The following is a 16,050-nucleotide window of genomic DNA, read 5'->3' on the forward strand; positions in this document are numbered from 1 at the left end:
AATTGTACACACATGCACCGCGTGTGCAGAGTTACTAGTATATATATATATGCCTTGTGTTTTACGACTTTTTTTACCCGGTTCTGGATTTTTACGTACGGACCACTAAATGCAAATATAATATTAATAATAACAACGGAAATTGCCAAATTTTTCCAAAAAAAAATTTATATTTTATTGAAGGATGAAGTATAAAGGTCATTCAACGCAAAGAAAAAATTCTTTTTCTTGTTTCAATTATACCAACTAAGCACTTTCTTTACTGTTTTTCATTTATATGACAATCTAGTAACGTTTATATCTATTGCGATCGTTTTCTCCAAAGATGGAGTACCACACAAAGCATAATGAACATATGAAAATAGTTTTTTTGGTCTATTAATTAGATTTTTTTTATTTCTGGTTTCGGTCTTTGAATTTCAAAGTTTTGTTTCGGTGTACCAATTTTGATTTTTTTATTTATTTTTTTTCAGCGCTATGTTCCTCAATCCTGATGTGGTTCGAAAAAGTATGACTTTTATGATGTAATGTTAGCTATTGGACCAAAATAGTCCAATTGACTGTTTGATACATTTAACTTGACAAATGTAAGATGACACATTGTTTTTTTATTAATATTATGTCCGTCTCATTTTTTAGTTGTAATATTTTCATCAATTGACTCGTGATGATAATATATGTAGGTTGCATTAAACATTCATCTCCATCCACATAATTAGCATATGAGAAGTACGATATGAATGAAATTTTAAAATTATGATTGATTTAGATTTTACAAGAACATTTAAGATATTATAAATTATAAAATAGAAAAAAAACACGATAATGAGTCGAGTTAACAACGTACCAAATAATATATAATTCATCTTTATACATTACTCATTTTCTATTTTATCTCATCTATTACTCATCAATTACTCATCATCCATAGCACCAAACGGTATTTAAATATACTATTTAATAATGTAACTCTCTGGAAATCCAAAAATATCCCTACCTTCTTTTACCATTTCTTTTATGATTTTCATTCATCTTGAGAAACCAATAAAGAAAGTGTCCTCATATTCTATAATCACTGAACAAAATATTTTTTTTCAAATTAAACTCGGGAGAAAACCTACAAAATTTGGTTAAAAAAATACAGATATGTAACGATCGGATTATTGGATAATTTTATATTTTAATCATTCGCATTTGCCTTGCATAGTTACTCACAAAAATGAAATTTCAAAAATAATATTGATGACACAAAGCAAAAAAAAAATTTAAAAATTGAAAAACAATTTACTCAATTTCACTCGTAAATATGTTATTTATTGAGAAAACAAACAATTATATAAGCATGCAACACGTGCATAAGATATCATAATCTAGTTATATATGAAGTATGAACCATATATACGAATGAACTTTGGTATCATGCGATAGATACATTAATAGTTACTCGATTGGTGTTTTATAGTGTAATACGAACATGACAAAGAATCAATCAGTGGATATGTATATGTAACTCTAATTGTTACAAAAGATTATAAAAAGCGTTAATATTATTAAAATAGCTGGAGAAGATTTCTTTGTAAAACCTCAATTGACATTCTTGATTATTTCATTGTATTCATATTCGTGAGACGAGACTAAAAGACGGTGATGCCATGGTTGCTACACTAGCATCGTTTTTGCAACTCAACACATTCAAGAAATCATCGCTCCAAGAATTTCTCTGGTTGGCAGGGGTATTCCTCCCTCTGCCTTCCATTGCTGGCCTTGATATTCCTCCATAATTTCGGCGAACTTGCCGGTTTTTCATGTCTCGGAGGTCCATTTCCGGTGGAGACTTTACCACACCAAACATGAGACCATACCACCTAGGCTTCCCCACCTCGAATTTCGCTGTTTTTTTCAAACGAAGCCGGGGAACACAGGAGCCCTCCGACTTCACCGCCAAGCTCGGATCCCGGCAGGACTTATCATAATCCAACGAACGGCAGCTTCGCATGAATTTTGTGCTTGCGTGGGTGCGTGTTTTTGTGGGAGTCAACAACTGATCCGGCAAAGACTCGCAATATCTCCTGGATGAACCGTTTAGGGTATCAAAAAGTACTGGTTGTTTCTTGTATGGTACAAGTTTCCCGCAGAAAATTATGTCTTCTGCATGACACATTTCGGAGGTGAGATCATTGAAGAACTCGAAAAAATCTGATGGGTCCGTACTTTCCCTACGGTCACGATCTTCCCGAGTGTGGGGAGAATCTTTTTCTTCGGAGTGTAGTATGAAATCACAGAGGGAGATCGCCTCTTCTTCATCGTCGTCTTCTTTTTCTTGGGGCTCTGAGGTTTCTTGACCTTGAAATCTGGAGTTTTTGGCCATTTTCAGAGAGAAATATCGGGGAATGGAGAGATTGCTGCTTACAAATTGAGAAGAATTCACTAGGGATAAATCATGTCGTATTATAATTTATGCAATTAAATAGTACTGGAGTGTCTTTTTTTAAAAAAATATATTAAAATATCATATATTTTTGTTAAATTAAGTGTTTTTTTTTTCAAAAACTTATGTGAGACGGTCTTACGAGTCGTATTTTGTGAGACAGATCTCTTATTTGGGTCATCCATGAAAAATTATTATTTTTTATGCATAAAGTATTACTTTTATTGTGAATATCAGTATGGTTGACTCATCTCACAGATAAATATTCGTGAGATCATCTCACAATACACCTATTTTTATATGGCCAAACTAGAAATTTGAACTGCATGAATGTATTTCCATTGGTTCAGACAAATAAAGTACTAATATTTTTTTTATTATTAAGTACGTACGAGTAGGACCAATAAAACTTAAAAAATGATTTTTTGAATTTGGCGAATTAAGTGTATCACCAATTATTCCATGTAAATTTTAAAAATGTGCCAAATCATAAAGACATGATAATATATAATAATTTTTTGGAGGAAATAAAAACTAGCCCTAGTTTGTCTGAATGTAATTTTGTACAAGTAGATTCGTTAATTCTATAAAGATTCCCACTCCAAAAAATATTATGAAATTATTATATTTTATATTACACATAATAGTATTTTTTAAAATTCTTTAAAAAAATAAACTATATATATATATTTTAAGTTCAAACCAAAGGGATTTTGTATATACCTAAAATTGTTTAGGTGGGTGGTTGCTGTTAATGTATTAATTTCAAGAGTGTGTTGTCCATTTCTTCTAAAACCAACCATTCAGAGAAACAGCAAAAGGGAGGGATAAAACAACTGGAAAAAAGGGTTTTTAAAAGACAAAAAAAATTAATTTTCTCATATATAAGCTAAATAAATGGATAAATGAATAAAATAGTGGGCACGTGGTCATTTCCCTTTCTTAAAATGGGACATTGATAGACCAGACCATGCACGAGAAGCTTATGAACCAATTTATTTTTGTGGTCATACATATGATTTAATTTTGTTTATTTATTGCTGATTGTTGCAGCATGGGTTTCCCATTTCAGATACCAAATCAGAAGAAAAAAGTGTATGTCAAATTATTATTTAAAAGTACAGTATATTGTTAAATTAAGCATGTTTGAGTGAAAATAGCATTGGACGAGTGACTTTTTGGAAATATTTTTTAGTACATTGTGTCAAGTTACTGATGTTACTGTATGATTGATGGTTATATGAGCCGTTAGAGAAGGTGTAAGCTCTTAATATATGGGTAAGATTTATATATGATTGAGACAATACGATCGAACAAGAAGGAAGAATAAGACTTATATATTAACAGAGTATACAAGAGATCGTCAATAGTGAGGGATGACCCTCTCTGGACTCATGAGTTTAACAGTCTAATACATTGACATCCAAGTACATGCAGTCAGGGACGGAACTGAAAGTTTTTATTTTGGAAGAGAAAATAAAATTTTCAAAACGTCGATTATTAAATTAAAAATATGAGTATAGTGTTCGATTTTTACTAAAAAAAAATAACAATAACTATATTTACTATATTCGACATATATTATCAAAAATTTATTTTAAAAATATGTTAATTTAAAGCAATAAAAAAATTGGTTAAAAATAAGTATCTAAGAATTATAAGTTATATAAAAATAAATAGAAGTAATTAGAATGCTAAAGTTTCAAATACTTCATCCATGCAAATTATATACATTCAATTCGATCTAGAGAAAAAGAAACAACAAATATTAAAACTTCAGTAATTGAAAAGCAACATTTCTATAAAAATTTAAAATTGACCAAAGATCGTATAAATTTGTTAATGATTTTTTTTAATCATGCCTTTGTTTTAATAAGAATTAATTTTTCTATTAGTGATGATGACCTATAAAAATCCAAGAAATGAAAAAAAATATTGATGTAGATATGTAGAGAAAATAATATTTATTATGTTTTATTTATTCATATAGACAGCATCAATTCAAATAAACATTACATAATCAAATGCCGCAAGTAATTAAAAATATTTCTCAAGATCATAAATTTCACACTATATTATACAAGACAAAAAAATTGTCTTACAATAGAATCTTTTGGCAATTTAATTATATCCATTTTTGTCAAACATGGGCGATTACATAGTAGTTGCTATAGAGACTTATTCTGCTGTTACACTTGCATGGAAATTGGTCGGGCATAATAAATATTATTGAAGACGGTCGCCAGTAGAAACACCAAGATACAAGTGCTATACTAGGCGAAATGATATGTGGTTGGGAGCCGTCTCTTGAACGGTTGAACCTGCAAGGAAAAATTCTAGATCCACGAGAGTCGTCTCTTGAACCTCTGAGAGCCAGGTCTAGATTCCTGATACTAGTTGATCTATGGGCTAGAGTGCAACGAGAATGTCACGTTCTGAAGAAGAAGAAGTGATTTTAATGCTTCTTGTATCACATTGGTTAGAAAAATAAGTTAAAAATGGTTTATTATGGTTTACAATATACTTCTTTAGCAACTTAAATTGTTCATTTCTGTAGCGCGAGAACGAATACAGAATAACTGATATATAGACACATTATGCATTCACCTTTGCGCGAGCATAAGCCCAAAACATCACATATATATGCACTGTCATAATATAAGAAAATAAAATTACATATTTAATCTAGTGATAAACTATTTATTATAAAATTTGGTATTTTATTATACGAAATAGATTTTTGCAAAACTGAAGGATGCAACATTTCAATAACACAAACACATATTATATACTAGCGGATCATGACACGCGTAACGAGTGTGTTATCTAAAAAATTAGAGAATAAAGTAGTTATTTTAATTATAGCTTTAAAATGAAAGTTATTAATTTGTAAAATTGAAATGATAGGAGAGAAGTCGAACTCTCGGATCACAAATGGACACGTCTTTTCAAGTGTAATGAGCATTTGTCTCGATGCACCGCCATGGACGCATTTTTCTGGAAACAAAAGACCATCTCCAATCATGGCACCACATTGGTGCCACATTATTGTGGTGCCATGATATTTCACTCCAATCCAGCACTAAAACTGGCGTTGGATTGGAGCAGCGATTGGAGCAGCTCTACAAGCTGCTCCACATGATGTGGCTCAACAATTTTGCTGCTCCACATGTTGATGCGCCACAATTTTTTTTTATTTTTTTATTTTTTATTAGTTTTTAATTTGATTAATTTAATATAAGTGTTTAATATTTAATTAATTAATATTTTTTTGTGTTGCTGCGCCACAATTTTTTTTTTATTTTTTATTAGTTTTTAATTTGATTAATTTAATATAAGTGTTTAATATTTAATTAATTAATAATTTTTTGAAATTTTAATTATAAAATTTTTAATATTCTGATTAGAAATTAATTAAGTGTAAAAATATTATTNAACATAAAACAGAAATATTAATATTGAAAAGAAAAAGAATATTCTTGGGATATTCTATTGTAGTGTAAAATGTAGTGCAATGTGGTTGGAGATGATTTTAGTGTAACACCAATGTAGTGCAGTGGATTGGAGATGACATAAGGTTGTGTGCAATGGGCTCAAGGATAGGAAGAGAAATACCCTGAACTCATCCAGCAATCTGGACCTCTTTCTTCCAGAATCTTCTCACAGGGGATCCTTTTGTTCTGGATCGTCTAGATTTTCCTGGATTTCTCTAGCACTGTTGGGAGATCGTCAAAGGTTCTTCCTTGCCACAGAGCTTCACTACCACAACTAACGATTACTATATTCCTTGAAGTTAAGGACAAATTAAATGATTTCGGGTAACAAATTATTTTAAAAGAGAAACATCGTTGAATAAGTAACTCAATTTATAATGCATGCCTCCAAATATATCTTTACGAGGGATTATGCTCAATTTAATTAAGGGTAAATTGCTTTAAACTCTCACGTCCATTTAAGTTTGAATTCAGTCTTTGTCAAAAAAAAATTATGTTTTTGCACTCCTCGTTCCACAAAAAAAAAAAAAAAATCACTCTAAGGGCGCACGCATGTCTTTTCTCATGTTAAAATCGATACAAAACATTAAATATATGATAATACTACATGATATATCATATTTGAGTATCAGTTATTTCATATATAATACAAATATATGATTTTTGAGTACCCAAACATGTATAACAAGTATTTGTATTAATGACATATTTGTTTTTTTGATGAAAATTGATACAAAATAATGAAAATATGATTATAATATATGATATTTTAGTATCAATTGTTTCATATATGGTATTGATATATTATTTTTGAGTACTCAATGTATCACACATATTTTTATTAATGACACATTTGTCTTTTCGGATGAAAATTGATACAAAATATTGAAAATATAGACTAATATATGATATTTGAATACCAATTTTTTCATATATGTTACCAATATATGATTTTCGAGTACTCAAATATGTAATAGATGATGATATTAATAAAGTTGTTCCAACTTTATATACTCAAATCTTATCTTTTGTATTATATGTAAGACATTACTCAAATCTTATCTTTTGTATTATATATAAGACATTGGTACTCAAATATTATATATTAATATAATATTTTTAATATTTTGTACTCATTATCGTCCGTGAAAAGACATGTGAGTCCGAAATGAATAAAAACTCAATTTTAGGTTTGGGATTTAAAGTAAATTTACCGTTTAATTAATAAGTAGCCCATTAAACTTATTTTTCCATATAGGGTTAAAGCCCACAAAAGTATCCAAATTCATATAAATATGTCAAATATCTCATTTAGAAGGGGATTCTCATTTTTCTCGTACAAGCTTTCCTTATTTTCTCTGATTTTCGATAGTGATGCGTGTTGGAATTATTTTGTAGGCTCACATAATTTAATTAATTATACATGGACAAGCTATCTAATAAAAGACCCAATAAAGTGATCTAATTAATTATGGATTTCCAAAGTATTAAATAAATTGGTATGGTCCACTTTATTTGTAGAAACCTAGCCCAATGAGGTCTTCTATGATGGGTTGAAGACTGCTAAGGTTATATAAGGTTATGGTCCCCAAGGCACAGAGAATATAACGCAGAATACATACGGCACACGTATTCTAGATCTCTCTACTTCTCCCATCAAAGGCAAGAATAAGGTGGTCGATTCTCTGTTGTCTTGGAAGATCCATAACTCTGACGCTCGATCTATCAATGGATTCTGGTACGTGTTTACTGTTATTCATATTTTCTGATAATTCGACACGAATTCCTGGCGTGTTGTGATATATGGATTTAGTCACATGATTAATAGATTTAGTTTATTAAATCTCCAACAATGTGGACATGTGGGATCTAAGAGCGTAAATGTTGCTCATACGAACTTTAAGAAAAAAATTTCTTAGTTACGGTCAGGGATGTTCAAACTTCGGATAAAACCGAACAATAAATCGAACCGAAAACCAAATTTTTAATTAGGATATAAATGTTAAAACTCAAATTTATTTGGTTCAATTTCAGATTATATATGTCAAAATCGAACCAACTGAAAAACCGAAATTTCATTAAATTAATAATTTTATTTTTATTATATATTTTTTGAGATAATATCAGTGAATCATGAATTAATTTGAATAATATTTAGTTGATTGTTGTTTATGTAATTCATTTAGATTTTATATTTAAATGTTTTACTAAGAAATTATGTTTAAAAAAATAACATATTATATTTTACAATATATTTATCTTATTAATTTAAATAATTGTATCAAAATCGAAATAACCGAACTATTTCGGTTGAAAATCGAACCGAACTGAAGAAAAATGATTCGGATATCGGATTATATATTTGTAAAATCGAAAATCGAATTGAACCGATCGATGAACACCCCTAGTTACGGCATCATAAAGTGACGATTATATTTCTATTTAATTTTAAAAATATAAATCAGCATTTAAAACGCAAGATCCACGCCATATGGGCAAAAGCCTGTTTGTTTTGTACTTTGCTAACACCAAGCCCAGCATTGAACAATTTTGGGACAGAAGTATTTCTTGCTCTTTTTCTTATTATAATATTTTTTCCGTTGAAATCACATGTTCCTTCTCCAAACCACTAAAAAAAATTCGTACATTTGATTTTTATATTTTAATAATATTCTGATATGTTATATATACATATATTAATCATTCATAGCATTTGACAAAATGTGTTTATTAATTTAATTTAAATGTAAGAATAATAGATAAAAAGTGTATTTAAAACACTTGCCTAAACCATAAATCCTAAAATTTCAATTGAAGTCGCATTTTTTTTGTCTAAATATAATAATTTTACTTGTTTAAATCTTTTGTACTAAAATCTCAACCAGATATCTTTTTTTTCCCCCCCTAGATCCTTGGATGCGAGAGATCTCGAGTTTGATTCTTAGAACGTCCATTCATTAATGGTTCGAGCCCATGGTGAGTAGTTTGTTTGTTTTTTTTATTTTTTTTTAGAAAAAGTGTTTTATTCCAAATCCCACATCTCGCAAAATATGCTAATTTCACTTTCACAAACCCTAAACCCTAAATTTTCGAACGAAGTAGCCTATTTTCTTGTCCAAATCCAACATGGTCCAAAATCCGCTAATTTTACTTGCCTAAATTCTCAATCGAAGTCGTATATTTTCTTGTTCAAATTAGACATCACCCAAAATCCACTAACTTCACTTATCTAAACCCCTAATACCTCAACCCAAATAGTTTTTTTTTTTTTGGTCCAATTTCGACATTGTCAAAAATCAGTTAATTTCAATTGCCTAAAAACCCTAAAACCTAATATCTGAATCCAATAGATTTTTTTTCCCAAATCCGACATCACGCAAAATTTGTTAATTTCATTTGCCTAAACCCTAATTTATCCAAGTAACTTAGTTATTTTTGTCCAAATCTTATATGACTCAAAATTTGCTAATATTACTTGTCTAAACCCTAATATCTCAATCCAAATAGCTTATTTTTTGTCCAATTTCGACATTGCCCAAATATTCGCTAATTCCACCTGATTAAACCCTAAATTCTCAATCGAAATAGACTATTTTTTTGTCCAAATCTGACATCACTCAAAATTCGTTAATTTCACTTGCCTAAACCATAAACCCTAAAATCTCAATCAAAGTAGTCTATTTTTTTTTTCTAAATCTGATATCGCCCAAAATTTGGCAATCTCACTTGTTTAATTCCCAAACCCTCAAATCTTAATCAAAGTAAAGTACTTTCTGGTTTACTTGTCTAAACCCTTAAATTTCTATCATATAGACTATTTTCTTGTCTAAATAAAAAAATCGCCTAAAATCAGCTAATTTCACTTGTTAAAACCCTTAACCTTAAAATATCGATAAAAGTAGCTCATGTTTTTGTCCAAATCCTACATCAAGTAAAATATGCTAATTTCACTTGTCTAAAACCTAAACCCTAAATTTTCAGTCGAAGTAACATTTTTTTTTATACAAATCAGTCATCGCTTAAAATGGGCTAATATCACTTGCATAAACCTTAAATCCCAAAATTTGAATCTATCCTATCTTTTTTTCCTCAAATCCGCTACTTTCACTTGTCTATATCCTAAATCCTAATTAAAATCTGAATCAAAGTATATCATGTTTTTGTCCAATTCGTTCATCCCGCCAAAAATCGTTAATTTTACTTGCCTAAATTCTGATCCTTAAATTCTCATTTGAAGTAATCTTTTTTTTTTAATATGCAAATCCGACATCTCGCAAAATTTGCTAATCTCATTTGTCTAAACCCTTGACCATAAATCCTCAAAGGAGTAACCTTTTTTTTCCCAAATCCATAATTTGAGGCGGATTCTTTAGCTAATTTGGATCTTGAACAACGGCAAGACAAAGAGCTTCAAGGAGGAGTCAGATATGTGGAAAAACTAGAGGAAAATTTAACGAATAAAATATAAGACTAAAATTTTATTTGACACAAAGATTTGTACTCAGCTACAATTTCACTTAATATCATCTAGAATTTCAATTAATTTATTCATGCATCCACATTTTATTTTAGACATATATCAGTTCCAAGCCACAAGATCAATGTAACGAATCGATGAATTAATTTATTCATATAGTTGTTGGCACAATGGTCAAAATCATTTAATACTGCTAAAGTCAATGACAAATAACAATAAGCTTTTTCAGATAATGATACAAAGTCTCGAAAAGATCAATTATATCCCTTGAAAAAGTTGTTATATAAAGGAGAACTTTGAGATCTCCAGAGAGGGAGTGATCAAGAACACATAAAAGGTCTTTCAACATTATATAAGAATGCATCAAGGTTCTCGAATCACCATGGATTTCCAGTATCGCAAGCATCTATGCAGCCATATTCATGCTCACACTTCATCGGCATATCGTATTAGTTAAGAAGCACCTTTAAACATCAGAGCAAGACTTCAACGTCTACATGAGATCATAAAAGTTCACTATGCTTGTTGTGCAGCAACTTGTTTCTGCATTTTTACTCGACATTTGCACAATCTCAACTTAGAAGAAGAAGATTAATGGTTGTATAAATTAGTGTTGATCTTCCGGCTTTTGTCTGGTTGATCGATTGTAGGTTGGTTGGGGTCTATCATCTCTATTAAAGTCGTAATTGTAATTTATAGAAAACGTGTTTTTCCTATTCTTGCACTTCTTCCTTGACTTAGTATAAATAGGCTAGAGTTTCAGTTGTGATTTTTTGGAACTTCAGATTTTCATCTCAATAAACGGTTTTCAGCATTGGGAATTTTCCCGGAAAAGTGGTTCCCTCTCTTATCTTTCAACATGGTATCAGAGCAAGGTTGCTCTTTCTGGATTTGCTTCTAGGATTGATCAATCGCATTTGATCGCTATTTCTTCTCATTCTCAGAATTTTTTTTCTGATGGCTTCGTCTTCAATTGATGTGTTAGATCCACTGTATGTTAGTTCATCGGATATACCAGGACTCAATTTGATCAGTGAGCAACTGATTGGTACTGAAAATTACGGGATTTGGAGTCGCGCGATGCAAATTGGCTTACGAGCTAGGAATAAGCTTGCTTTTATTGATGGCAGCTATCAGAAACCGGATCAAGGATCGGACAAGGTACTCCAATGGGAGAGATGCAATGCAATTGTGTTATCCTTGATCATGAATGCTGTGTCGAAGGAAATATTTGGCGGAATCGTATATTCAACAGATGCTGCTATGGTATGGAACAACCTACGTGAACGCTTCGATAAGGTGAATGGTTCAAGGATTTTTGCACTTCACCGAGAAATCAATTGTCACGTACAAGGCAGCAGCTCAATTTCAACATATTACTCAAAGCTTCGACAACTATGGGATGAATATGCTTCTCTTGTGACGTTGCCTATATGCTCATGTGAATCTTCCGAGAAATTCATTGCTTTTGATCAGCAACACAAACTTCTACAATTTCTCATGGGACTTAATGAGAGTTTCACTCGCATCAGGAGCCACATACTGATGATGGATCCTCTTCCGACTGTGAGTAATGCTTTTTCTATAATATCTCAAGAAGAGTCACATCGAAGTTTTCTTAGTGCGCCTCCACAACGGCTGGAACCTTCTGCCTTCTTTTCTGTTCAAAATAGAAGGAAGGTTGACATTCGATGTGAGCATTGCAATATGCTTGGTCATAACAAAGATACTTGCTTCAAACTACATGGTTACCCTCCTGGACACAAATTCTACAAAGGACCTTGGAAAAGTGGGAACCAGAGATTTGACAGGGAAGGATCTGATAAAGGAAAGGTAATGGGCAAGGCTAATGCTATTGTTGCTGGTGTTGATAAAGTTGAGCAGCCCAGTATAGCCACAAGTGCAGGTTCATTTTTTTCACAGGAACAATATGCAGCCATTTTGAAGCTTCTAGAAAAGGAACAAGTCAGTGGTGAACAAAGTAGCCCCACTGTGAACATGGCAGGTACTGATATTGAATGGATTATAGATTCTGGTGCTAATGATCATATGGTTGGCCTTGATGGATTGTCACATGTTACTAGATCTCATGCAGATGCCACAGGTTCAATACAATTGCCTAATGGTAGTGCCACCAAAATTAGTAGCCTAGGCGTCATTCCCATATATCAAACCAGTACTCTGTCCAACATCCTTGTTGTTCCAGATTTTCGTCATAATCTTCTTTCCATCTCAAAATTCACTAAGGATCATCATTGTTTTGTCACTTTTTTTCCCTGGTTTTGTGTATTTCAGGGCCTCTCAAATGGGAAGATAATGGGGATTGGTAAAAAGAGACAAGGACTTTACTACCTAGACAACTCAAGTTTGAAGTTTCTGGATGCAACACCTCTTCCTTCATTACCTGTTTCTAGATTGTCTGTGTATAGGTCATTGCTTTCAGCTGTAAATAATGCACAACCCATTGATATAAATAAGGAAACTTTATGGCATCAACGCCTATGACATCTCTCTTTGACTCGAATGCAAATGTTGCCTTTCTTACCACCTAATTGTCATTTGTCTCACTGTCACATTTGTCCTTTATCAAAGCAAACTCGCATTTGTTTTCATAAGAAAAGATCAGTAGATTCGTCCATGGCTTTTCAATTGATCCATATGGATGTATGGGGACCCTTCCATAAACCCACATACAATGGAGAACGACATTTTCTAACCATAGTGGATGATTACACACGAGCAACCTGGGTCTACTTGTTGCACTCGAAGCTCGATGTTCCTCCCATGATTCAAAGATTTCTATCTTTTACCAAAACCCAATTTTCCACTGCTGTTAAAGTGATTCGAACTGACAATGCGATGGAATTCTTCCAACGCGATTGCACCAATTTTTTTTCTGCCTTAGGTATCATCCACCAAAGTTCATGTCCTTACACCCCTCAACAAAATGTTCTTGTTGAGCTCAAACACCGTCACATTCTCAATGTTGTTCGCTCATTAAAATTTCAAGCATCCCTACCTGACAAATACTGGGGTGATTGTGTTCTAACTTCAGCTTACCTCATCAATCGTACCCCAACACCTCTTTTATCTAACAAAACAACTTGAGGCTTTATTTGGTGTCTCTCCTTCTTATTCTCATTTACGAGTCTTCGGTTGTCTATACTATGCTTTCACATTGCCTAGAGGGGATAAATTTGCTTCACGAGCTAATGCTTGTCTTTTTCTTGGATACTCCAATTCTCAAAAAGGATATAAAGTACAAGACTTAGCCAAAGAGAGTGTTTGTCTATCGGGATGTTTTGTTTCGTGAAAACCTCTTCCCATTATCACACAATAATCATAGTGAATCTATTTTTCCTCCTCTCTCAGTTACTACACTCATTGACACACTTCTTGTTGATCCATTGCTACAAATTCCACAGCCACAAATTCCTAATCTTAACACTAGCCTTCCTCGACGTTCCACTCGCATTTCCCGACCACCAATTTGGTCTCAAGACTACTTATGCTCATCCAATTCTTCTTCTTTGCATCCTATATCTCATTACCTTGCTTATAATAAGTTGTCTCCCTCTTACAAAGTTTTCCTTTCGAAACTCTCTACCAGCAAAGAACCTACTTCCTATCATGAGGCCATAATTGATCCCCGTTGGCAATCTGCTATGGATCTTGAGCTAAAGGCACTGGAAACCAACCATACATGGGAGATAGTTGATTTGCCATTAGGTAAGGTTCCTATTGGAAATAAATGGGTTTACAAGATTAAATATAATTCTGATGGTAGTGCGGATCGATATAAGGCTCGACTTGTTGCCAAGGGCTATACCCAACTTTATGGCATCGACTTTCATGACACTTTTCCCCCGTTACTAAAATCACTACAGTGAGATGCCTTCTCACTGTGGCTGCCATGTTTAATTGGCCCTTGTCTCAAATGGATGTCACAAATGCCTTTCTTCAAGGGGATCTTAATGAGGAAATTTATATGGTGTTACCAAAGGGGCTTCGAAGCCAGGGGGAGGATAATGAGGGCCTTCGAAAATAGGGGGAGAACAAAAGGGTTAAGGTGTGCAAATTAATGAAGTCATTGTATGGTCTCAAACAAGCATCGAGACAATAGAACATTAAATTTGTATCTATCATGAAGAGTGTTGGTTATTGTCAATCCACACATGATCAATCACTATTTGTCAAGAAAGAACATGCTTTTATTACTATATTGCTGGTTTATGTTGATGATATAGTGATCACTGGTAACCACCAAGCTTCGATTGACTCGTTAAAGCAGCATCTGCACAAACATATCAGGATTAAGGACTTGGGGATGTTGAAATATTTTCTTGGCATAGAGGTTGCTCGATCAAAGCATGGGATATGTTTGAACCAAAGGAAATATGCTCTGAAACTTATTTCGGATGCAGGTTTGGGAGGTGCCAAAGTTTGTGACACTCCTATGGATCAGAATAGTAAGCTTACTTCGAAGGAATTCGATGAGAGTACAGGGAAACATGCTATGGATGATCCGCTATTGGTTAATGCTGGTGAATACAGAAGGTTAATTGGTCGACTTATATATCTCACCGTTACACGGCCGGATATATGCTACGCAGTACAAACATTAAGCCAATTCATGAATAATCCAAAGTCATCGCACTTGGAGGCAGCCTTGAGGGTGCTGCGATATTTGAAGTCTTCACCTGGTAAAAGAGTTCTACTCTCTGCACAAAGCTCCTTATCTCTAACGGCTTATTGCCGACTCGGATTGGGGAACTTGTCCCATGACGAGGAGGTCTGTTACTGGTTATTGCATCAAACTTGGAGATTCATTGCTGTCATGGAAAACCAAGAAGCAAGCGACAATCTCGAGATCGTCGGCTGAAGCAGAATATCGAGCAATGGCGAATACAACTTGTGAAGTAATTTGGGTGGTTGGAATCCTAAAAAACATGGGAGTACATTTAGCACTCCCAGTGATGATCTACTGTGATAGTACTGCTGCGTTACACATTGCAGCCAATCTCATGTATCACAAAAGAACGAAGCATATCGAGATAGATTGCCACTTAGTGCGAGAAAAGATCTGTGATAAGTTGATCAAGACATCTCATGTTTCAACAGGAGAACAACCAGCGGATTTATTGACCAAATCACTGGGAAAAGGTCAACATCATTATCTGGTGTCCAAGCTTGGAATGATGGATTTATTCCAAGCTTGAGAGGGAGTATTAAAGTTGTAATTGTAATTTATAGAAAACGTGTTTTTCCTATTCTTGCACTTCTTCCTTGACTTAGTATAAATAGGCTAGAGTTTCAGTTGTGATTTTTTGGAACTTCAGATTTTCATCTCAATAAACGGTTTTCAGCATTGGGAATTTTCCCGGAAAAGTGGTTCCCTCTCTTATCTTTCAACAATCTCTATTGAGAGGGTATGCTACAAGTCTCAGTTGAGAGTGTGTTAGTTGAGATAAGTTTATAAAAATAGATTGTATAAATCAAATTCTACTAATCGAATCCTTCCGAAAACGGGAAAAGAGAGACATATAGATATTTTGTCCTCGAACTTCCAGAAACAAAATTTTGTGTTTATTTATCTATTTTTACAAAATTAGTTGTAAAACACACCCTTTATCTATTTCACATTTTATTTA

General features: G+C 32.8%; 2 protein-coding genes across 2 annotated transcripts; one reads left to right on the forward strand and one right to left on the reverse strand.

Annotated features, from left to right (window-relative positions):
• Positions 1-1,615: 1,615 nt before the first annotated feature.
• Positions 1,616-2,368, reverse strand: LOC140991269 (uncharacterized). Its single transcript, XM_073461199.1, has one exon. The coding sequence runs from the start codon at positions 2,366-2,368 to the stop codon at positions 1,616-1,618; it is 753 nt and encodes a 250-aa protein (XP_073317300.1).
• Positions 2,369-11,283: 8,915 nt separating this feature from the next.
• On the forward strand, positions 11,284-14,261 carry LOC140991118 (uncharacterized). The gene is made up of 2 exons (XM_073461065.1): positions 11,284-12,404; positions 12,695-14,261. The coding sequence occupies exons 1-2, from the start codon at positions 11,357-11,359 to the stop codon at positions 12,727-12,729; spliced, it is 1,083 nt and encodes a 360-aa protein (XP_073317166.1). The 5' UTR covers positions 11,284-11,356; the 3' UTR covers positions 12,730-14,261.
• The last annotated feature ends 1,789 nt before the right edge of the window (positions 14,262-16,050 follow it).

The sequence above is a fragment of the Primulina huaijiensis genome, chromosome 13 (assembly GCF_012295235.1).
Source record: "Primulina huaijiensis isolate GDHJ02 chromosome 13, ASM1229523v2, whole genome shotgun sequence".
NCBI lineage: Eukaryota > Viridiplantae > Streptophyta > Magnoliopsida > Lamiales > Gesneriaceae > Primulina > Primulina huaijiensis.